The following is a 25904-nucleotide window of genomic DNA, read 5'->3' on the forward strand; positions in this document are numbered from 1 at the left end:
TTTAAAGTTGATTAATTATCTGATAAACAGCATCACACAGTATGAGATGATTAACAATCCAGCATTGACTGTGGTTTTAATTCAGTGAAGTAATTAAGTTAGTAAAGACATTATCGTCTAAAAACAGTAGTGATATATGTGTGCTATAAATGAATTCATATCATGACTGTTCAGTGTGTCTTAAAAGGAACACATAAATAGGTTTGCTTTCTGTTCATTTGTTTTTATTACATATTTTATTACACCAGGCTTGACATTAAAGGATTAGTTCACTTTCAAATTAAAACGTCTTCTTCTCTATTAGAATTCCTGTATTACTGCCCTCCACAGGTTAAAGTTTGAACTAATTGTTATATACTTGCTCTAGCATATTGTATATGACAATTTAGTTCAAACTTTGACCTGTGGAGGGCAGTGATACACTTAGCAGTGTCTACACTGCTGGAATTCTAATAGAGAAGAAGAAGAGAGCTAGTTCAAGATGAGCATTTATGGTTAAAACATATAAAATTAAAAAACAAAATTTAGAAAATGAGCAATGGTTTCTCTAGATAAGGCCCTTACTTCTCGTCTGGGATCGCTGTAAACTGTAATTTTGACCTTCAACCGTTTGAGATCCAGTGAAGTCCACTATATGGAGAAAAATCCTGGAATGTTTTCATCAAAAACCTTAATTTCTTTTCAACTGAAGAAAGAAAGACATGAACATCTTGGATGACATGGGTTGAGTAAATTATCAGGAAATGTTAATTTGAACGTGAACTAATCCTTTAACTTTTTTGCTCACCAGCCATTGTGGCTTGTGGTTTTCCAAAGTTACTAGCCACTAGGGGTGTCAAAATTAATCGTTTCTACGGTGCATCGCGATGCAGATGAGGACGATTCGGTTTCGGTTCAGTAATAGCCCATAACCGGTTATAATGTACTAACGCATTTCTGACGTCAGCACCGTGTGCTTAGTCGCGGCACACAATGGCAGAGGGAGGCGAAACGCCTGAGCGTGCAATAAAAAATGCTCCAACCACTTCAAAAGCCGACATTTGGGCACATTTCGGCTTTTATCAACAACACTGTAACCCCGACCTTGACAAGACACACGCTGTGTGCAAATCATGTCACGCAAAAATAAAATATGCAGGGGGTAATACCACCAACATGAGAAACCACGTCAGTCGTTTTCACCCCGAGCTGCAAACGCCTGTCAGTGCCATCGTGGATCCAGCTCAGCCAAAAATTTATCAACTTATATCAACGTTGCCGCCAAACTCAGTGAGATGGCAGAGAATTACCAGAGCAGTGGCATCTTTTATTGCAAAGGATATACGGCCCTTTTCTGTAGTGGAAAACCCCGGGTTTCGTATTTGTATTTATTGACAAAATTGTATACATGTGAAGCAAAATTGAAAAATAAGGATGCAGTGCATCATCAATGCATCGTGATGCATCGAGATAATCGAATCGAACTGAATCGATGACTTGATAATCGTAATCGAACCGAACCGTGAGACCAGTGTAGGTTCACACCTCTAATAGCCACTCAGCTTTTTTAATCAATACCATGGGGAAAAACTGCCATATAGATATTTTTAATATTATCTCATAATTTGGCAGCAGGTGTATTAGGCTGGTGTCACTTTAAGACCTGACGCACACCTGATCCATTATACTGTTACACATACGTTTTCTTTCTCAACTCTTTACATTCTCTTAAAACATAACTGACTGTGTTTACGTGAATACTCGCCAAGAGAGATGAAACGAGGCGGGTCTGTGTGTCGGCTCGCTGTCGGAGAGATGAGAGAGAGAGAAAGAGCAGCTGGTGTCGTGTATCTATTATGCGGAAAATGAGCATTGGAAGCTTTTCAGATATTTCACTATCGATATTTTTGACAACATTACATTGTACTTAGTTTATTATTTCATATACCTTTTTAAAAGTCTACAATTGGAAAATACTATATAAAATTCAACCCACCAAAGTGGCTAGTAGGAGTGACTGTTACACGCCACTGCTGAAATCCACCCGCATTTGGCTGGCTTGCGGGTGTTAATGTCAAGCCCTGCACATCACGTTTAAAGAGAAGGCTTTTGCTTAAAGTGTACAGTACTTCAGTAAGTTTGACTGATATTTGATCACTGCTGGAGGTCACCATCCACCATCCTTCAGGTTTTATGAGTCTGTACTGAACCACTGACTGCCAGTTAATGGTCAGTGGTTGGAAAATGATTTGGAGTTTTGAAGTGTTTGGAAAGAAAATGATTCGTTCCACACAATTTTATGCAAATTTTGAGATATTGCATAAAAAAACTGGATGGAAACACCAAGATGTGCACAAATTCTTAAAATGTGCGTTAAAAAATGTATTCGCTCCGTTGAGGCAGATGATTTTTTTTTATTCATTGTTTATGTATGCGCATAAACTACGATGGAAACTATACTGGATAAATCCCTCAATGCGCAACATGTGACTTTGCCTCAGCAGATCATGTGATTGGATAACTGGACTAATCTCATTGCACCACACCATCTAAAATATTGTTTTAGTCATTCTGAAATGCCTGAGCCAAAACCTGTCATCAGAATGATTTGTTATAATGACCTCTCAGAGCCAAACAATTGAGCTCCCAAACATCAGGCATCCGCCTCCAAACAGTAATTAAGTTATGTATTTTAATTTATTACAAGTCATTTATTATGTAGGGGAAAAATCACAGGCTTCCAACTACAGCAACTTTTTATTATTTTATTACTGATACTTGCGCAATGCAGTTTCCCAGGAAGTGAATATTTTGTTCTCTTGAACACATGGGATGGACACTCAATATTTACGCATGTTTGGACTTTGGACTGAAACATAGCTAGTATCTCCCATTTACTCTGTTTCTGCCAAAAAAAAAAAAAGAAAAACAAATATTTATCACAAATTGAAATCACTGAAACACAACCAACCAACTTCACCAACTAACTTTTGCATCACTTGCAGGATTGCTGTACTGGTGTAGCTACTGGTCAGTAAAACCAGCTCTAACCAGTAAAACTAACCTTATCCAACATTGGAAACCAAGCTGATCTGAGCTGTTCTTTGTGAAGTGATATTTAAATAAACAATTTGTAATATCAGTTTGATCTTATTTCATACTTGGAAGATTTTTATTTTAACCCATTAGGATTATTCCAAATTATGACGCCTTCAGTGCTCTATTTGCCATTTCTGTATGATTTTTTTGACACAGGAAGATATCAGAGGCTGATGGTGTTTCAGCAGGTGACTAGTCTGTATCCAATATATGATCTTCTGTTGACTGCTCAACCTTGCTTGTGATGTTCCTCATTTGTACAGAAAATCACTTTTGATGAAAGTGAATAAATGTAACTCTAACTTCCATAATGGGCGAGGCTGGCAGGCCTCTGGGATAAGATGGGGTGGGATGCTGATGGTAAAGGGGTGAGCTCATATAGCGGAGGAGTGGGACTCTGACAGAAGGGGGTGGGGTTCAGAGAGCAAAGGGATTGGCTGTGGTTTCATCTCCAGTGTATTATTAGAATCTGTGTTTCCCCAGCTGAATCTCATATAGTCATGTGGCTCTAGTGCTGCAGTCAGCAGCATCCAACCTGACAGGAGACAGCCGGAAACACTCATGTTGACAGCACTGTTTAGTGTGTGTGTGTGTGTGTGTGTGTGTGTAAGTCTTGATAATGGAATGGCCACTTGTAGGCTAGAGTATACTGTTTCCATATTAACAGAGACTGCCAGGTGTTTCAGGACTGCTGCCCGTCCTTAAATAAACTACATCCACGTGCTGCTGGTATCTTAGGTTTTTATAGTGCAAGGTCACATGTTGTCTGCAGTTTTTTTTTTCTTCCCATTTTTATGCAAGCAGGTTTAAGAACCATGGGACTTTTAATGATTGCAGAGAATGTTTCCCATCCAGCTACTGACCAGACTCAACCCTGCTTAGCTTCAGTGCAAAACCAGCCAAGAGCTATGCATTTACTCCCATTACTAGTTCCAGAAATAGATGAAATGGCAATTATGTCATTGGTGATGAAGAGTTGTGTAAAAACAGCCATTAAACCCTGCAATTATTCAGTTTCAGCTGGAAAAAAAATCATTCTGAAAGTGATTCCAATGATATCGTTGCCCTGTCCTGTTATTATTATACTTGTGGTGTGGATTCTGCTATTCTTTTATATTTTGACTGATTTTTAAAACTATATTGTCATGGTTATAATTATCTTCTTTGGTGTAAACAGGCCTTTACTATTTAGTTTCTAGGGTGTTCAGGTTAATTTTGTTTGCATGACTAAGCAGCTATTAGGGTGGGTAGTTGCTTAATAGCCCAAGTGAAGTAAGTCCAGTGCACTACACCATGGATCCACCCCTCTTGATCCACAGCCACCTTTAAGCTTTTTTCACAGCTTCTTTGATGTTCTTGGTGGCTCTTCTTACCTGCAAACCTCTAATAGTGAGACTGAGTGTCCGATGTAGAGGCTGTCCTGTAAAGTCCCTGCAGTCCACCTCAATGGACTCGCAGCAGACCCTTCACCCATGCCTTCTACATTCCTCTGCTAGTTCCAGATACTTGGCCTTTTTGCGCTCCTGGGCCTCCTCTATCCAGTCTTCCCAAGGGACAGTAAGTTCCAACATGACAACTTGCTTGGAACAGTCAGATTTTAAGACCAAATCTGGCCTGAGCGTTGTTCTTGCAGTGTTTTCCAGAAATTCCAGCTGCTTCACTAGGTCAGCCTTCAGCTGCCAATCACGAGCTGAGTTTAGCAGCCCAAATGAGGCCCTGGGCTCCACCTGAGTTGTCTCTCCCACCCTGACAAAGGTGATGTTGTGCCTTATTGGGAGCTGATGTTTGCTCTGTTGGATTGCAATGCAGATGGTGTCAACTGCCCTCAGCACCTGCGCAATGCTCCACCTTTCCCAAGGCTTTTGGGCAGCAGTTCAAGATGTGCCCTAAGGAACCTCTTGCCAGGCACAGTGGGCATGCCAGGGTATTAGCTAAACCCCAACAATGCAAGTTGGCTGGGGTTAGAAGGACATCATACACTGACTGGATCAGAAAATTGAATCTAGCTGGTTCTGTCTTCCAAAGTTCTGCCCAGTTGATCTTATAGTTGTATGGTCCTAAGTAGTCCAAGCTCCTGCGCATAGCCACTGTCCTACTCCAGCATTCCTCTTCCACCTGCATGGATCTCTCCTTGGATCAGGTGATGTCCCTCTCTCTCCTAGGCTTTGTCGTAGCATGGTCTCGTGTAGCTACCAATCCCAGTTTGTCCGGCTGCCACGGAGCCTACCAACATGGCGTGTCTCAGCCTCGCTTCTGCCTGCTCAACTGCCTTCTGTGCCTGCCACTTCCTCCCAGTTCTAACTGGGATGCCTCCTTCAGTGTAAGTCTATGGGACTTATTCACCAATTGTATTGTCCACCAGTTGAATAAGTCTGATAATTTATAAAAAATAAACTAAGATTAACCCAATAAAGCCTACTGTATCATAGTTGATACATTTCCATGATTGATAGTTTAGACTTTTTATCAAGTAAAAGTCTTTTAGTATAATTGTACAAATATCCACCTTCAGCTCATGGTTCAGTAGTGTTTTTGCTGTGAAATCTTTACAGATTTTTATCAAGTAAACGTAAGAATCACCTTGATATTGTTAGTAATATTTCAGGATTAACACTTACTGAAGCAACTCAGGTTTACTTGATAATTTATACATTTTTTTTTTTTTTTTTAGAAAAATCATGAGTGTCAAATATGATCAGGCTTTTGAGAAATTTTGTTTGTTCTTCTCTCATAATGTTATTGCATTGCATTATATGTTTTAAAACTACAGAGCTTTGATCATACAACTAAGCATTTAATCTTACTAAGACATATGATTAGCAGATATAGAGAGCTGACTGATATTTATATTTATTTTATGTCAGTATCTTCTATACTGTTTTAAAGATCTCACCAATGTACATTATATGCATCAGAATTTCATACTTTCTGGTCATAGAAATATCAGCAAGTTCTTTAAATTGCTTATTTTGCTCTGCTTGGGCCTCTGAATAAAATTGAGCTGTTTTTTCCTCCTGGAGTGTGAGCTTCATATTCTGCTTATTCTGAGCAATATGAGCAATAAAAGCCTGATGTATTAAATATGATGAATTATTTATATATTTTGTCTAAAGGTTTGATAAACTGTTCTTTTTAAAAGCAAAAAGTTTTTTTTTTTTTTTTTTTTCCTGAGTATTTTTTCATACGTCAAATTTACAGGGTTAAGTATCTTGGATGAAAGTTCATGGCAAGTTTCTCTGGGATTGAACCAGCAACCTTACTTATTGGCTGCAAGCTTTAACTATTACACTGACTGCACCACTATACAGTAGTTCAGTGCTGGAAACTAGAGTTCAGATGTGATGTTGTTGCCCCATCTACTGGTACACAAACTATAAACAATGTACAATCATATCTGAGAGCCTCTTATGTAAGCTGCCGATGAGCAGTGGAAGTGTTGGGTGTCGTGTGTTCTGTGTTCTGTGTTCGGTCAGAGAGGGAATGCGATATTCTCATGAATGATTCAGTGTCTTCTCTCCTACTGGAAGAACCAACTCAAAACCAGTCTTCCTTATGTAAATCCTTAGAAAAAGCTCAAAAAACATTGGCATCAAGTCAAGTATGACAGCAGCAGAGATCTTTGAGATAAGCTTGGGATCTTCTGTCACTGTGCTGTACTGTCTGCTGCTGTCGTCTTCTCACAGACCTGCTGCTCAGCACTGGTTAAATCAACAGCAAAAATGATAAACTCATCTAAACTCATAACCCTCAACCTCAACATATAATGAAGTAATAACTCTACCTACAGTATACTGACATAAAGCAATATAAATAAGAAATATCAACTTCTTAATTGATCAAATCATTGCATAATTTAAACAAAATTATCAACCAGCAATATATTTAAAGTTGGATATATAGTACATCTCATACATACAGTTTAAGGATATATAGCAAATCTCAACTGCTCAACTATCATCGCTAAAATCAAACTAAATTATCGCACAGCTCTAATCTGATAAATGCAACTTTAAGTCATTGAAGATATTAAGATTATAAGCATTAGTATCATGGATTTTCTGTAAAGCTGCTTTGTATTTTGGTTTAATAATAAAGAATGTATATTTTTAATTCTGATATCTCATGTGCGTGCTGAGCAAATGTGTAAGTTTACCATCAAGTAAGCTTTTTTTTAATGATATAAATTTTTTTACAAAAATGTATAAAACCCAACATGAATACACACTTGATTGAATTATTTGCAGACATATTTTCCTTGGACATCCTCATTTTTCATTGACTCATGTGACGGTATGTTTGTGTTGAGGTGGCACTGATGCTGTTGTTGGGTCTAGCTGATCTCAGCACCAAATGTTCCAGACAGTACGTGTGTTTGAGTAAGGCACTTGTGAGCTCTTCCGTCAGTGAGTGTGTGTAACCTAAGGTTAAGACCCAAGTTTCTTTTTCTGCATTGTCATCACTACACACGTCAAAGCAAGAGTTTTGGCACAGTATTTGTCTCCATGCATTCTCATGAAAGAGTTCCCCTGTCACTGGAGTTCAGTGAAGTTTAGAGGATCCGTGTGAGCTTGAGGCCTGAGAAAATAGAGTCTTTCTCACTCGAGAGCAAGAGCTGAAAAGTCATTTATGCTAGCCAATGAGCCCTGGAGCTTATTTAGTTGATGATTAATTTAATCCTACACTCTAAGAAATGCTGGTTTAAAAACAACCCAAGTTGGGTTGAAAATGGACAAACCCAGTGAATGGGTTGTTTTAACCCAGTGTTTGGGTTAATTGTTTGCCCAACCTGCTGGGTAGTTTTATTTAACTCAACTATTGTTTAAAAATTACTGTATTACTCACTTAAAATGAACCCATTTATGATGAAAATTAACATTTATTAATATGTTTAATAAATGAACATTTATTAATAAGTTAAGCTGGGTAGTTTTATTTAACTCAACTATTGTTTAAACATTACTGTATTGCTCACTTAAAATGAACCCATTTATGATGCCACTGCCATTGAAACTTTTCTGAAGACAGCAAGTTCCCTTCAGAGATACATTCATATAAACCCTCACCCCAATTCAATATCTAATTTTTTTTTCCTATATTTCGAGCATTGTGAACAGTGAGCTGCTCTGCCTGCTACAGAATATTCTCCTCTTTGCATCTGTCTTCAGCATCTCTGGCCTCTGTTAAAGGAAAAACATAAGTAGCCGGAGCTACTTCTCTTTCTTTATGTCTATGACAAGTCACTCAGGTATTGGACTAGTCCACAGTGGAGCCGAGCCGACCGGTCTAAAATAGTCAGAATATAAACACTTATTATAGGCGTATCGTAGTGATTCAGGTCAGGATAAGACAAAAACGCGGTTTGTAAAATGGATTCATGATGTACTCGTTCATTATATAAATTTTGTTCATTTTGAACACAAAAAAGTTACGGACTGCAGCAGCTGCTGATACAACGGCGTTCTATTGGGCAAGAGTGAATTTAACTGAGTGCATAACCATGCACTCGCACAAATGCTACCACATAAGCATAAGCATAAACCCTGATATAGTAGAGAAGTATTCGATTTCAGACGCAGTTTTTCTGTTTCGTTTTCAAGGACTTGTCGTTTGTTTTTGTAATTTCCTGTGTTTCTGTTTATGCTTGTTGCCATGGTTATTCATTGTATCAGTAGGCGTTTTTCAATGTCAAGGATACTTCCTTGGCAGGACTGGTCCTTCCAAGTCACTTCCTTCAGAGGCTAGGCGAGGCTCCTCTTTAGCATTCGGAGAACACGTAAATGGAACAGACTAGCAAGTGCACGTCATTGCGTCATTACGTCAGTGAAAAGGTAAAAGAAATGGCGGTGACGGCAACCAAGCTAACAATTGTTAAATGACGGTCCGGTTCAGTTAGCCATCAATAAGGTAACTGGTATTTGTATAATTTATAATATCAATACGGTAGTAATTTGTACTGTCATTTAAACGTAAACTTTATTTATCTGACATATTTACTACTACAAATGTTTGGTAACGTAAATATACTTACATTTGAAAGCATATTGCCTGCTAACGTCCGACATTTTTTTTGAATTTTTTGAACAAGATTGCAAAGCTGCACGCATAGGATTGTGGGTGATTTTAGAGCGCGAAGGCTACACATATGCATCCTTTTCTGTATATGGGATATTTTTCGAACGAAGGACTCAGTCCTTGTTTGAAATTCTGAGGATCCTCGACATTGGAACAGTCCTTCGACGGATGTTGATGATGTAGCATCCTCGAAATTCTGGCTTCCGAGGATCCTTCCTTGACATTGAGAAATGCCTAGTGATTATCACACACCTGTTCATCATTTAGTTCATCAGTTCCTGTGTATATAATGTCCTCAGTTTCAGTTCCTCGCTGTCTGGAGTTGTCTTTGCACAGCATTGCCTCCTCCTTCGGATGACTCTCTTTTGTTTTGTTACATAAAGTTCTACTGTGCAGCCCCTCGTCTTCTGCACACTTTAATGTCCAACAACAAATATTCCACCAAAATGAGAAGATACAGTAGTTCAACATTATTGTGCTGTCTTTTTCTGCTGTGATCTATCTGCTTAATGCAAACACTTCAGTGAAGATGCCCTTGCTGTCAGAATGAGTAATACTTGCTGGAATTTTTTACATAAACCGAGCATATAGCTGTAAACAGGGCTTGACGTTAACTGGGGAAAATGGGGAAAAATCTGCCATATAGATATTTTTAAAGGGGGTGTAATGCTATTTCATGCATTCTAACTTATTTACACTGTTAAAGAGTTGCATTCTCATGCTAAACATGGCTAAAGTTTCAAAACACGAGATGGACGTATGACAGAGTATTTCTGTGCCAAATATACAACTTCCGGTTGTGGACATGTCTCAGAATTTTTCTCTTTAAGGCTGCATACATCATCGAGGCAGTCTCATTTAAGAAAAATAACCATTAATTACAGTATTTTACGCCTCACAATGAATATCACTCAATTTTATTATGGTTACTTTTCTTAAATATGACATCCTTGATGAAGTATGCAGCCTTCAAATGCGACCTCCGGAGGACACAGCCTTCAAAATGAGACGAAGATCCTCTCACCAAAGAAGTGTGTTTTTGGTTTTGAGGGAAGGATTACCTTTTTCAGCTTCCCAAATAACCCAGCGTGGATGAAGTTTGTTTTTCCGGGGCAGCAACAGAGTTGTGTACGTAGGTTTGTTTGTTCCTGGGATTTTGGTGATGAGTACTTTGTAAACAAGTCCCAGTTTGGTGCTGGATTTGCAGATCGCGGATGGTGAGTAAAGCTGCATCAGATGTCTGTGTTTTCTTGGCAATCAGCGTGCAAGTGCATAAAATGTAAACGACACAAATGTTTTTTTTTTCCCCTTTTTATTTATAATGATGTCGCAACTAACAGACAATCACAAACGCTCGTGACTTTTTAGCTCTGCCCACGGCACTGACAGCAGGCACGCCTCCAGGAGCTCGGCTTTTTTCTTCAGTAGAACACAAATGATGATTTTTAACTCCATCTGTTGCAGTCTGTCAGTTGTATAATGCATGGCAATGGGAACTCCATCTATAAGAGTAAAAAAAAAAACATGCACAGACAAATCCAAATTAAACCCTCCGGCTCGTGACGACACACGTCCCCGACACAATGGCGTCCCCTTTCCGAAGGAGCAAAAACACTTTGCCCCAGATCTTCTTCTTGGAGTCCTTCTGATCCCACACCAGATCCTCAGCCCGTCGAACGAGCCACAGCAGTTTTGACCACATAACAGGTCTGCTTTGAGGAAAAGCACATCAGAATCAGAAATATGGAATGACATCAGTTTCTGCTTTTTTTCAGGGTTGCTGTAGCTTTTCAACACCCTTGAGGGTGGGGGTCCCTTTTCTCTTCATATTTTCTGGTCAGTTCTTGTTAAACCATAAAACTTTGAGATTACTTAAGGCTGGTTAATGAGAATATAATAATAACTGGCCAGACACCAGGGTTTGTGGGCCTGGTGGGAGTTAGTCATTGAAGGCACATGCTTTGAGTTGAAGCAGATGTTTTATGGAGGGCCAGTTGGAGTTCCCGGATCTGACATCAGCCTGACTGCAAACAAGTCGGACAGACTCCTTCCATCAATAACAGTCTGTCCAAACAGTGAGCCCTTCCCCAAGTATATGATCATCATAAAGTGGACACATTCAAGCGTTTCCTATGTCCTTTTTTGAAGCTTGCCGTGTGCATGACTGTTTTCTGCAGTGGTGAACTGAGGAGTAAACGTGGGATTGGGGATGTGACAGGTGACGCATGCGTAAGTTGGCTGTATGGGACAGCTGCACTTCACTGCGACCGAATAAAACAGCCCCGTCCCGTTCTGTCACATGATCAGAGACATCAGTTGTCAGTGTCAATCTTTCTTTGTAACTGTTGACTAATGGATGTTTGTACGGCTTCACATTTCTTCTCTGAACTTGTAATTAGTTCCCTTCTTTAGCAATGCAAGGTTTGAAGTTTTAGACGCAGCAGACCAAAGGAAGCAGTCATTTTCTCCACAGGGATAGAAATGTCCCGCTTCTAATTAGAGGACGTGGTCACCTTCATCCAGCAATGCAGGCGCAGTGATTGGTGTCCTTGTAAAGGAAACGGTTGGCCATCTGGTACTTATTTTCTCTTTTTCCTGTCACCTCAGATGCTATTATTCAGAGCGGGCCAGTGAACCCTCCCGCACCTCTTCACCATCAGTACTGTCAGTCCACGCGACACTCTTCTGACTCCACCTGTATTTATAATGCTCTGTCATACAAAAGCCAAATTATCATAGATGTACTGTATCTGAATTGCATATAAAATTTCCATCCATTTGGATTACACAGTTGTAACATAAACAAACTAATAAACTTAATGTGATGTCATAATTGTCAGTCATATAAACAAAACAAGGTAAGAAATAGGTTTGATTTCTGTAATAGTAAAATGAATGTGTTTTAAATATGCAACAATCAGGTTTATATATTGTTTATATATTTATGATCAATAAATACATTATTTAAACTAATTTAAATTGCTTGTTTAACTATGTTCTTACTTTTTAGCTAAATAAATGTACTTCAAAAAACTTTCACAATGACCAGATTCTATGCAATTTGAATAAATGCATTTTGAAAATATAATTATTTAAACAAAATCAAATAATGCAAATAGTTGACAAACTATACCATGATTTTTTGAGTGCAGAAATCTGACCTGTTTTATTTGTGTATGACTGACAAATATTCATAAAGTTAATTTGTTTATCTTTAAATTGTGTAATCCCAATGGATGAAAATTTTATTAGACAATCAAAAATCCTAAATTTATATTTTTTGTGAATAATTGGTTTTAAGTGTTTGCAGTTTTTGACCATATATTTAGAATTTTGAAATATTTAAAGCCCAACAAACGCAGATGACAGATGTTTCCCTGAAACATTGATGGTTGTAATGTGAAATAGTAATGATGTAGTTTAATCAATATATGATGTAGCTTTTTGTATAATATCTATTCCTAATGATTCAATGAATGAGTTTATGTGCTGTAATGACAAAATTGTCACCATAACTAAGAACAGAAAGAGATAGAAATTGAGAATAAAGGAAAATGAACTCAGACAACCTCCATAAAGGCTTCAAAGTAAATTGATACAGAAAAAAATCATATGATTTTATTATTATGTGTACACTGCGTTCCAAATTATTATGCAAGAGACAAATCAGTAAGATTTCAGTACAATAAACATTCAGATTTTAGTTTTTCTAAGAAAGTGTTTGTTTGTTTGTTTGTTTGTTTGTTTGTTTATTTATCCATGTCTTTTTAGATAACTGGTATCAATCTCAGACAAAATAATTTCCCAGATCTATGGAAACCCTACTTAGAGGTTGTTCCACATTATTAAGCAAGTCACAGTTCTCATGCAATATGGGGAGGAAGAAAGATCTTTCTGAAGATGAAAAGCATGAAATAGTGCAATGTTGTGCAAAAGGCATGAAAACAACTAATATTGTGTGAAACTGAATGGAGATTATCGAATTATCATAATATTTGTGAGTGATTTAGAGCACAGCAGAACTCGGTCAGATAAAGGCTTATTGAGGAAAGTTCCTGTCAAAAAAATGAATTGTATTAAAAGGGCAGCTATAAAAAAAATAAATAAATGTAAATGTTTCTCTTTGTGAGGTTTGGTTTGGAGTGGCTGAAATGCATCTTTACGCACAACTGCCAGCCTGCATGGAGAGCTTCTTGAGACTCCAGAGACACCAGCAGCTTCAAATACCTGTTTGCTGCTCAACACTGGCTTTTTTTATAGCTGCCCTTTTAATACAATTAATTTTTTTGACAGGAACTTTCATTAATAAGCCTTTATCTGACAGAGTTTTGCTGTGCTCTAAATCACTCACAAATCTTATGATAATTTGATAATCTCCATTCAGTTTCACACAAAATTAGTTGTTTTCATGCCTTTTGCACAACATTGAACCATTTCATGCTTTTCATCTTCAGAAAGATCCTTTTCTTCTTGCTTAATAATGTGGAACAACCTCTAAGTAGGGTTTCAATAGATCTGGCAAATTATTTGAGATTGATACCAGTTATCTAAAAAGACATGGATAAATAAACAAACATTTTTATTTTTTAACTTAGAAAAACTAAAATCTGAATGTTTATTGTACTGAAATCTTACTGATATGTCAATTGCATAATAATTTGGAACGCAGTGTAATGAAAGCAGTCACTGTTGTGTGGCATGATATGAACTCAGATAGCACAGGTACGTCTCGAAGATTTCTATTTATCATCCGACAGGAAACGTCTTAGAGACATATGGCAGATGAGCAAACACTAAAAATACATCTTGCAGATGTAAAAGCAAACATCAAATAGATGTCTCCTGTGATCTCAGGAAAGCAGAGTGCCTGTGTTATACCCTTCAACCCCCAGTAAATGGCAAGAGAATGTTATATGTAAGGCCTCTTTACAGAGACTGGAACTGTCCTCATGCGCTGTGTCATTTATTTTTTGACACAATATGATATGTCTTACACACAAACATCTGTTTATCTCTCAGTATGAGAAAACATGTTTCCTGTCTTTTAGTTTAAACCAGACCGGTTCGCGGCACAGTGCGAGTTTGCCTAATAAGACACCAAAAGCATCATTAAACAGTGTACACTTTCTCTCTCTCTATCACACACACACACACACACACACACACACACACACACACACACACACACACACACACACACACACACACACACACACACACACACACGTATCTCCTGCCTGAGACTTTCTTTGACGGGGAATGCTATGGCCTCAAGCGTACAGGTGAACGACGCAGACATTACTCCAGCAGGGCTCAATCATACTTGATTATATAAATAATAGAGTTAATTTAGAAATGCATAAATACATGGAATACTGGAATATATACATGAAATATACTGTTGTGACAGTATATTGTTTGTTTATGTTGCTAAAGGTGGTTGCTAAGGGTGTTATGCAGTGATACCAAAGTTTCATATAAATATCATATTTAAAAAATCACCAATGAAATCTGACAACTGTCTCATAAATGTTGTTTCTTATGTTCAAATAGTGTTAAAAAAGATCATTTTTCAGGCTATAGATCCGCCAATGCAGCCGCAGTGACGCAATGACTTTACTAATCATTGATTGGCTCTTTTATTTAGAAGGCGGGTCTTATTCCGCCATATTGTACATATTGTAATGTCTCCCATTCATAGTAATATGAGAGCACCAACTTTCTATATTTAAAGTCTTCAGTGATACGGTGATTTGGTGAAGCTGTCATGCACTCTAAAAATTGCTGGGTTAAAAACAACCCAAGTTGGGTTGGAAATGGACAAACTCAGTGATTGGGTTGTTTTAACCCAGTGGTTGGGTTAAATGTTTTGGGCAGTTTTATTTAACTCAACTATTGATTAAAAATGACTATATGGCTGGCTTAAAATGAACCTAAAATATGTTGGAAATTAAAAATCAGAAACATAATTACTAGAGGCAACAATAATAATAAAAAGATAAACATTTATTAATAAACAATTTAATAAATGTTTATTTAATTAATATTTATTAAATTTATTAATAAATGTTAGTTTCCAACCTATGTTGGGTTCATTTTAAGCAGGCAATACAGTAATTTTTAAACAATAGTTGAGTTAAATAAAACTACCCAGCAGGTTGGGCAAACATTTAACCCAGCCATTGGGTTAAAACAATCCAATCACTGGGTTTGTCCATACTTAACCCAACTTGGGTTATTTTTTAACCCAGCATTTTTTAGAGTGCAGCTGTACTGTATCATAGATGAAACATGGCTATTGACCAATCAGCATCAAGGACTGTAACGTTTTAAAAATTCCCATATAAAGTCAAAGAGAGGTCACTCAAGCAAGGTCAAATACTCAGCGTCTTTTTTTCATGCAGCATGTTTTTATAATGCTGAGAAAGAGTGTTAATTTGTCTTTGAGAGTCTAAACACATGAATCATAAACACATGATGGTCAGAGTAGAGCAGCAAATGCTGGATAGTTTGAACAGGACAATCTCTCTCTCTCTCTCTCTCTCTCTCTCTGAAAGGCTCTATTAATAGAGGTGCTTCCTCGATTTCCCACTTGCATTCCTGTGCCGGTCTGCGCAGAAGTGAGTGTTCATTCCTTCCCTCCTTCTCCCTGCTACAGCCTCTTACATCTAAAACAGGGTTTGCGTTTCAAAGCTATTGGCATCAGATCTGTTGGTGGAATTCCTCCTGGTTGATGTGACACAGACCTGCCCCCTCACGCTGAGAGAAGGAGAGAGAGAGAGGCTCTGTCTGTGACAGCGGTCGGTGAGCAGGAGAACTGTTATTCTGCTGAGCTCAGAGCTGTGGAGTTTTTGGATCCAGTGATGGTGGAGTTTGTTGCTTTGTGGACGCGCATTCTTCCGCAGACATGTGGTGTTTGCAGTGCAACTCCGAGAAAACACAGTCTCTGCTTGAACTGGAGCTGGACAGCTGGTAAGACTGCACTATAACTAGTGTTTGTGGGTCTGAACTAGTATTTAAACAATGCGGTTTGACTAAGTATGCATTTATTAATAATGTATGGCATTAAAGTCAAAATTATTTGTTTATACTGGAGTATGTTACTGAAGTGGCCTTTCTCAAGTCAGTAATGGTTTCACAACACAATGTAATATACAATAATGTCAGTATTGAAACCCTGCACCTATAGAAGCACATCACATGCTCTTGACCTGGTTTCTGTAAATTCAGCACAGGTTCCATTCATTCTGTGGTCTCTGTGGCACTGGTCATGTGTCCTGACACCAGCATTGCTCTATATTTATGAGATGATCACATTAATGAAGGTGTTTTTTTTTTATCCCATGTGTTACATGACAGTCCTTCTCTAACACACAAGAAGAGTTCCTCGCAAAGACAGTCTGAAACTGAATATATATGGGTTATTTATTAGTCAGAGATGTCCTTGACTGAAGTTAGACGTCTTATTCGAGGTTTTCGTGCAGAGGAGCACTTTAAAGGCTCATGTTATGGTTTATTTATAATGTCCACTGTTGTTATGGAAGGTCTGTGCTTCTCTGTTAAATATTGGAAGGTCTTGAGGCAAGGATTTTCAAATTAAAGTAGCAGTTTGTGTTTTTTAACCTTTTGTGGAATTTGTTTTTATCCTGTAGTGATGGAAATCTAGGCCTGAGCTTTCAGCTGAACATTTGTGTGTTGTGTTCTTGTGTAGTATTGTGTGTAATGTCACATGTCGGCAGTGCTGAGCTAGATAACAGAATAACACCCAGAGAGATCAGCAGGGGACAGCTGCTTCCTCTGCTGCAGGACACACAACAGCCACCTCACTTCCTGTGCCAACTGTCCTATAGCAAACTCTTTCACTTGGGACACTCTCTGTAATATTGTTGTTTATTTGATGTCTGTGGGATTATTTTGATTGCCAGTAATTGTATCATCCAATAATGCAGTGATCAATTGAAAGAGATCTAATATATAGAGGCTTCAAACTATTACAACATTTAAGTCATAGTTTAAATCCCCTAATGTTATTGAATTAGAAAACAAAATATCAAAGCAAGTGGCATCCATAAACTAATGAAGCTGTTCTCAGAACAGACTTTATTTTTCTAAATCACTCTTGTAATGAATTTAAAGGTGCCTTAGAATTGAAAATTGAATTTACCTCAGCATACAGTAGTTTAATTATAGTTCTGTACATGGAAATGACATACAGTGAGTCTCAAACACTATTGTTTCCTCCTTCTTATGTAAATTTGATTTGTGCAAAAGACCTCTGAAGAACAGGCGAATCTCAACATAACACAGACTGTGACGCAACAGTCGGGATCATTAATATGTACGCCCCAAAATTGTGCATATGCCAGCTCATGTTCAAGGCATTAGACAAGCCAGTATTAACATCTGGAGCAGCAAAGCTGAATCAACAGACTTTATGCAGGTAAGCAAGCAAGAACAATAGTGGAAAATGGCAGATGGAGCAATAATAACTGACATGATCCATGATATCATGATATTTTAGTGATATTTGTAAATTGTCTTTCTAAATGTTTCGTTATCATGTTGCTAATGTACTGTTAAATGTGGTTAAAGTTACCATCGTTTCTTACTGTATTCACGGAGAACAGAGCCATGTCGTTATTTTCATTATTAAACACTTACAGTCTGTATAATTCATAAACAAAACAAAAAAATCATAAAAATGTATTCTTTATAAATCTCTCCAACAGTGTGTAATGTAAGCTTTAAAATCCTGTTAGCCGCAGCCTAGGTTACTATCAAACTCATTCATAATCAAATAAACATCCAAATAAATACTATACTTACATGATCTGATATGCTGCATGACGAACACTTTGTAAAGATCCATTTTGAGGGTTGTATTAGCTGTGTGAACTTTGTTTATGCAATGTTTTATAGAGTTGTGAGCTTGGGGGCGGGGAGCGTGAGTATTTAAAGGGGACATGCACTGAATCAGCGCATTTCTAATTATGCCCCAAAATAGGCAGTTAAAAAATTGAATAATAAAAAAATCTAGGGGGTATTTTGAGCTGAAACTTCACAGACATATTCAGGGGACACCTTAGACTTATATTACATCTTGTGAAAAAGCATTCTATGGCACCTTTAAGCAACTAGTGTCAAGTAGATCAGTCAGTTCAGCACAGCTACGTATGAACATGCTCCACTAATGTTTGACAAACCAAAAAAGTGTCAGAATCAGTGATTTGCTTTTTCAAATAAGTTAACGTCAAGTTACTTTGTTTTCCTGTTTATTGACTAAAAGCTCTCCTGTCCTGTGTAAACATGATGGGTATTGTAGTTCTAGATAGTGATGTGTCGTTAATTTTGAACGAATCTTTCATTTTGAACGAATTTTTAATATGACTGAGACTATTCTCTCAGAGAATGATTCGTTCATTTTATATTGACCGTGCATACGCAACATCCCATAGGTTCTGTACAGTGATTAGTTCACTTCTCAATTCTTTCGGGTTCAAGTCGTTAGTCATCTCGTCACAGCCCCATAGGCTGAATGCAGAAACAGAAACGATTAGTCCATCTTTTGAGTCTCCGGGTTTGAGTCCTTCGTTCTTTTTTCACGTGACGTGACTGCCGTGTTGAAAAAAACTAATTAGTTCATTCACAACGTTCCTTACAAAAGTGCGTAGTTAGTTTTTTTTTTTTTTGGGAAGCGGTCATGTGACAGAACAATGAAGGACTTATTTCTGTTTCTGCCTATGGGGCTGTGACGGGATGAATGAACGACTTGAACCCGAAGACTCAAAAGGCGAACTAATCATTTCTGTTTTTCCAGTACTACATTGCATACGAGGCTGTCACGGCCCAGTTCAGACACTGACGGGACTAATGACTCGAACCCGAAGACGCAAGAGGTATCTAATCTTTCTTGGGAACAGACGGGATAAATGTGAGGTGACAAAAGAAAGGACGAATCGGATAGGGATGTGAGGTGAACAGACTTCATAGCCTGAAGACATTGCTAAGCAATTAATTAATAATTTCTTACTCATGATTTGGCCTTCATAGCTGCATCAGCCTATAGTTTATTTTTTATTCCAAATGTGATAAACGTTTGCATAAGTATTAGGTGTTGGGGAATTTAACATGTAACATTTCAATTATATTCTGCTGAAATGAACAAAATGACTTGAAAAACAGTTTTGTTCATTTTGCTGAACAAGATTCAGAGATCTGAGTCAGTAAAACTGATCCGAACTTCCTGCTACTAGTTCACTAGCTCACTTGGACAAAAATACATTTGAGTATTCCTCAAAATGAATTAAAAAAACCTGTCAGATGCAAACTAAGAATATTATGCAAACCTGCAAAAATTAAATACTGTATGTTAAATAACACAAATAGACTTTATGTATTTAATCTCATTTTAATAAAGACATTTTTTTATTTTATGTCTTTGCAGCTGACCTTCGATGATCCAATTCAACCATACTAATAAGCACAAACATCACACTGACACTTGTGTTTAATTTGTTTGTTTTTACTGCTGAGGTAAGAGTGTCAAACTTTGTTCTGTGGTCCAGAATGGCAGCACAACTGAAAGGTTTGTTTGAGCTGCGCCCTCTACTGTACAGGAGTGAATTTACATTTCCTTCAGCCTGAGGCTTATTCATTTCACTTTAGGTGTGATAGGGTCTTAACATTTGCCAAAATACAACTTTTTTTGTTTGTTATTAAAAGCAAAGCCAGCCTGGGTGAGAAAAAGTAAAGCAAAAGTAACAATGCAACAATACTCTCTAACAATGTAACAATAACGAGAGTAACACAATATTGTAAAGCATTACTTTTAAAAGTAACTTTCCCCAACACTGGTCACAATACTCTTTCTCAGTCTTTTGAGCTGTATATCTGTTGTTGTTTTTTGTTGCTTTTACAATATTATTTTTTCCTCCCATTTTGCTTACATTTTGCTTTAAATATCAAACCATTTGATACCAGCATTTATTCTAGTTATCTAATACAATTGATTTTTAAGTGTGACTTTGTGGCTAAAGTGTCCAAATAGTTTTTGGGGCCATTGTATGTTGTATATGTGATGTGTTTGACTCTGGGACATTCTTATGTCATCTACAGTAAATCTGCAAGTGGGTCATCTGGTCTGCGGCATGTGGCAGGCACATATGGAAATCCACTTGAGACAACCGGCATGCTCAGACACATACACACACACAGGCACGCGCACACACACACACACACACACACACACACACACACACACACACACACACACACACACACACACACACACACACACACACACAGCTGAAATCTGCTCTTCATTAACATGTTGGGCCCCTAAAAGTCCCAAAGATTTTGCCAGCCCCTTTTCTCATCCACCGTTATTCACTTGGAATGCTGGAATCCCCCTGCTATTTGTCAGACACCCAGTGGGGATGCTTTGACAGACACCACGTCGTCCTACACACACACACACACACACACACACACACACACACACACACACAATCACACACTCACACTGGGTTTCCATGTTTTATGGGGACTCACCATTTTGTCTGGATGCTCATAAAGACTCAAAAAGCACATTTCCTTGAATGAAGTACTCACAAAAACAAAACAAAAAATGCCAAATTCTAAAAAAGTACTTGTTAAATAATGTCAGTACCATCAAGGTTTTTTGTTGGTATTTGGATTGGGTATTAGTTCATTTTAATAATAATCAAGACAATGGAACTGCAGAGAAGCGTGGGAGAACATATTACTTTGAATGTTTTTTTTTTTTTCTTTTTGTCAGTTTTCTGCTAGAAACCATCTAGTGTTTATGGTGGCCACTCTTGATTTAATGTAAGAAACACAATTCAGACTGTAGGGTTTTGTAAATCTGTACACAGTAATGAAACCCTGAAGAGGAAATGATGTCATCTTACACTGTTCTTCATTTTCCCCTCAATCATACAACAGCTGTTCCTTTTTACTGTGATGGGGAAATGACTTTACTAGAAGAGTCATTCACTTTCATAGCTCACTCACACACACACACACACGTATTACTAACAGGGGACTGTCACTCTACACTGGCCAAGAGGGGACCATTGTTTCTGGTCATTTCGAAGAAACAAAAATTACATACAAAATTAATATCAATCAATATATTAATGAATAATCTAAATTCAAATATGCATTTTTTTTTTTTTTAACATATGCCAAGAGAGGACCTGCAACTCTGACCGATGTCTATCTATCCAACAGGGGACCTCCATTGCCTGCAATGGAACTGTGTGTGTGAACATAAAGTGAAGTCTGTTTTTCTTATGTAACTTTATATATATAATTTTCAGACAGTCATCAGAGATCAAAATAAGTGTATATTATCATATATAAACAATATACAATTAAAAAAGAATGACCAAACCATCAGTTATCAAAAATGTAAAACTTTGAATTGCTTGAGGAAAGACCATTAGAATTTTTCATACAGCAGGGGAAAAAAATACTGTTGACCAGATGGCAGCAATTCAAAAGCAGAGGTGAGAGGACGCCTCTTATCATTCACAATATTATTTGACTTATTTAATGTTCTCTCTTGATAGATACTGTCTATGCTTCCTATGCAAAAATATTATTACAGTGTATTTTCTTTAGGGAAAGAAATAGCTCTTTAAGATTACAGTTGCAATAAATAACAATTGCAGGTCACCACTTTATACAGTAAATAGTGATTTTATTAAACAAAATGCCTCCGTTCCCATGTTAGATGGTAAAGTGTGACACCTTTTTGATTGCTTTGCCATTTCTTACCATCTCTGTAAAAACTGTAAAGTTTTTGGAGGTGAGATATAAAAATTTTATGTTGACAATTTAAATATATGAACTAGGGATGTTCATTTTGCCTGTTTTTTCCTGAACGACAGCCAACACCAACACTCTCAAACACACACACACACACACACACACACACACACACACACACACACACACACACACACCTACCTGCACTCTCTCTCTCTCTCTCTCTCTCTCTCTCTCTCTCTCTCTCTCTCTCTCTCACACACACACACACACACACACACATGCACTCTCTCTCTCTCTCTCTCTCTCTCACACACACACACACACACACACACACACACACACACACACACACACACACACACACACAGGTTTGTTTTGCTATCTTAGTGAGGACTAAAAAATGCTTGTTGTGATTTCTGATGGCTGTCTGAACATTATATATATATATATTACATAAGTTACATAAGGAAACCAGACTTCACTTTGTGTTCACACACACACATTGCAGGCTATAGAGTCTACCTTTCTACCTTTCTATATCCCTGTTAGAAAGGTAGACATCAGTTGCAGGTCCTCTCTTGGTGTGTTTTTTAAAAAATAAAAAAATGCATATTTGAAGTTATATTATGAAAAAAGACCTTAAAAGAACATTTTGTATGTCATTTTTGTATGTCATTCCATAGACCTAATGGTTTTTATACTGTACAAACTGTACATTCTATCCCCCTACACTACCCCTACTCCTAAACAGAATGACAGGGATTGTGGTCATGGGTCAATTTAAAACAACAAAATTCATTTAAAATAACAAAATTTCCCCTAATAATATTTTGCATGCTGCATCATTAGGTTATAGTCATCTCTAAATACAAGTCATCAGTAAATGCACACTGTTGTTCCTCATCTCACCCAAACTGATATGACATGGTTTCTAAACTGTGTGCTGGCATTTGTGTTTGAACACTAGGCAGGCTTGCCACCCGCGCAAGAGGAAAGTGTCAGTGTTTGCCAGGACAGATGGTGCGTGAGATTCATCTCTAGAGAAATTATGCAAGAAGTGTGAATTTCATTTTGTCAACAGCACATCTCCATGACTGCATGTACTCTACGTGTGGACATGTATGTATGTGTGTGTGGATGTCTGAAGATCACTGAGATCTTCACCCTGTTGTCCTTTTTTTTTTTTTTTTTTTTTTTTTTAAATATGCTGACATACTTCATAATTAGGAATAAACATTTCTGTGCTGTACTTGTATTGACTTGGGTTGTATGAGGTATTGAAAAGTGGTGTCTGATAGCAAGCATTGACATTTCAATACCAGTACTATTTATGTACTAATGCTATTCTTATGACTAAGCTAAACCAGTATGTTTATAGCCTTTTATTTTGCTTAAAACCATTCTGTAAAACTGATAAACAAAATATTAAATTGAGGATGTGTAAAAATCAACTGCATTTTACTTCATTGCATAAAAAGGTGTGCTGAGTTTACATTTGAGGTCATTCCCTCCTGCTGCTTTGTCGTGTCAGTTTACAGTTGTTTGTACAGTGCTGCATGTGACTGTAGGGATGACTTCAAACCTGAAAGAGGAAGTTGTTGAAGGAAGTTTCTTTTCTATATGATTTGAGCAAAATGATTTACTTGCAGGCCAGCTCGTAGCTCTACGCAGAGTGTGATTGATGTGCTGGTTTGTAAATGATTGGTTTCATCAGAGCAGACTTTGGCTCTGTGCTGGAAACTAAACTGCCCTTTGAACTTGTGGCTCATAATGGCAGATAAGCAGAAGAAACTGGACTTCTTTGGATCTTTCTTTGGACGACATTCACGTCAACATGCTGCAGAGAGTAAGAGTTAGTGAGTAATGTTCATGTAAATATGGCAGATTATATATGCTCTGACTGAGGTCTAAAGTAATGTAAATATAGGACACGTGTCTCATGCAGTGTAAACAGGTCTTCTGTTACTTGTGCTGGATAGATGTGCAGACCATCAGAAAACTTTCTTAACTCAATCACTTCAATATATTTAGTAGAATTTGATTTGAATCAGTTCTGGTTAGGCATCGAAACATAATTTAATTTTACCATAAATGTTTGTTTCAGTTGTTCTCTGGGATACTAGATGATTTTCAATGAAGTCTGCTATCAGAAGGATGTTTTAGTTTATATAACCCCCCCAAACTCGCCAATACAATGCTAAGTTGTTGTGAGAAGTTGCTATGTTTTCTTTTTAATGGCTACTTCTGGGAGGTTGTTAGTTAGTGGACCAAATGCAAATAGACCCAAGCCAGAATATTTCTATGATATTTTAGTTTGTCCATTATTCAATTTAAGCCCATTGTCTTGAATCCCAGGTCTGATTGCTTTGAAAAGCAACCCAGTTCTCATTCACAAGCTGCATGATTTATGGTATCATCCAGGTCTATGGCACAAACAGTGCAGGACGAAGTTTGAGCAATAATAATATTGATCCTTTCCTTAGCAAGCCTTTTTATATGTTGGCTCATATTTCATATTCTTAGTTTGCTTAGTCTTGGAAATCAGGTCATACGTGCTGTTCAAATGTTAACAAGGCTTAAAGATGCAGGTATTTGTGCCTAAAACCTGCGTTTGTGCAATACCTTTAAAGCTGAAATTATGATTTATTAGTGAGTAATCAGCAATAATCTCACAAGTGTTGAATATGAACACAACCGAATGTTATTTTTTATAGCATGCCCATGCACTTAAAAAGTGTAGTGGCTGGCAAAACATTCAGAACACTGCATCTTATTCCACAAATGAGGAGGAGAATATTTGATTTCTTCTCTGGAGTGATCAGTGAAGCTTTAAACAGCATGATTTCTCTAACTACCTTCTAAGTTACATTGCACCACATTGTTGTTACATTGTTGTTTTCTATGGTAACGCTAGATTGATGTGTCTGGTCATTCCAAAAATTGCAGCACTCAAGCTAAATGACATTTAAACCAAAACAGGTTTAGTGTGAATGGCCTCTAAGTCATGATAGTTCATTTTGTGATAGGTTCAGTATGAAAATACAATCACAAAAATATGTTTAGTATATTTTTAAATTTCAGCTGGTGTTGGGAATTTGACACTTGGTTTAACTTGAAGATCTTGTGTAAGAGAGCATCTTTAGAGATAGAGCAGTGTTTGCCAACCCTGTTCTTGGAGGCACACCAACAGTAAACATCAATTTCAGGTCTTGGAGTCTCTACTATTGAGCTGATGAGTCGAATCAGGTGCAAGTGATCAGGAAGAGTTTGAAAATGTGTACAGTTGAGGCTTGTTTCCACTGCAGGAACTTACCACAGGATCTAGGGACTTTGGGGTGGTACTCTGTGTGTTTCGACCACAGGAACCAGAGTCTAAATGAAGTTCCGGGTAAAAATTTCTCCCTCAGAAAGTCCCTGCTCATGAGGTAGTACTTTTTCAAACTTCAGGGGTGGGACTTGGGCACTGAACATGCTGATTGGTTGAGTTCATGCAGCATTTTTATTGGTTGACTCCATGCAGCATTTTATTTCAGTGTGTGCAGTAAGAGTTGTTTGCTATTCGAATCAACAATGGAGTTTAAAAATTACGACCGATGGATCGACGACAAGGTTCAGGCTTTATTAAGCTTATTTGCGGAGGACAAAATTCAGCAGGAACTGGAAAGTCATGCGCAGTCCTACGTCACTGGACTAATCTTCATTGTACTTTAAACTGAGCTGGAAACACAGACAGCAACAGGTCTGGGGAAAAAAGGGGTATTCCAGAAAGCAAGGTTAACTTACCGTCACATATAGCCTGAACTCTCGGTTGATTAACTCAAACTTTGCTTACTCGTGGTGTGCTGTTTCCAAAAACGCAGGAGTAAATTCAGCCAACTCAGAGTATGCTCCCGGTTAACACACAAGGCATTCTCAACAGAGCAACGAATTGATTTTACCATGAATTTACCATGGAAACA

General features: G+C 37.6%; 2 protein-coding genes across 10 annotated transcripts in view; both read left to right on the forward strand.

Annotated features, from left to right (window-relative positions):
• The window catches only part of LOC137009742 (IQ motif and SEC7 domain-containing protein 2), an 89936-nt gene extending 69472 nt beyond the window's left edge, over positions 1-20464 (forward strand). Inside the window, exons 4-5 of one of the 2 annotated variants that reach the window (XM_067372209.1) lie at positions 18968-19123; positions 19595-20464. In XM_067372209.1, coding sequence (XP_067228310.1) covers positions 18968-19079 — 112 coding nt within the window. In that variant the 3' untranslated portion in view covers positions 19080-19123; positions 19595-20464. The remainder of the gene's footprint in view (positions 1-18967; positions 19124-19594) is intronic. The other variant, XM_067372210.1, reaches the window with a different exon arrangement.
• Positions 1-25904, forward strand: part of iqsec1a (IQ motif and Sec7 domain ArfGEF 1a) — a 53032-nt gene that overhangs the window by 142 nt on the left and 26986 nt on the right. The window contains exons 1-4 of one of the 8 annotated variants that reach the window (XM_067372201.1): positions 19648-19735; positions 20266-20364; positions 22913-22965; positions 23723-23801. The exons of 1 other annotated variant lie outside the window; for it this stretch is intronic. In XM_067372201.1, coding sequence (XP_067228302.1) covers positions 20339-20364; positions 22913-22965; positions 23723-23801 — 158 coding nt within the window. In that variant the 5' untranslated portion in view covers positions 19648-19735; positions 20266-20338. Of the gene's footprint in view, positions 1-15766; positions 16123-19647; positions 19736-20227; positions 20365-20604; positions 22966-23020; positions 23065-23594; positions 23802-25904 lie in introns of those variants that run through there. 6 more of the 8 variants (XM_067372200.1, XM_067372202.1, XM_067372203.1 and 3 more) reach the window with 6 other exon arrangements.

The sequence above is a fragment of the Chanodichthys erythropterus genome, chromosome 20 (genome assembly GCF_024489055.1).
Source record: "Chanodichthys erythropterus isolate Z2021 chromosome 20, ASM2448905v1, whole genome shotgun sequence".
In the NCBI taxonomy this organism is placed as follows: Eukaryota; Metazoa; Chordata; class Actinopteri; order Cypriniformes; family Xenocyprididae; genus Chanodichthys; species Chanodichthys erythropterus.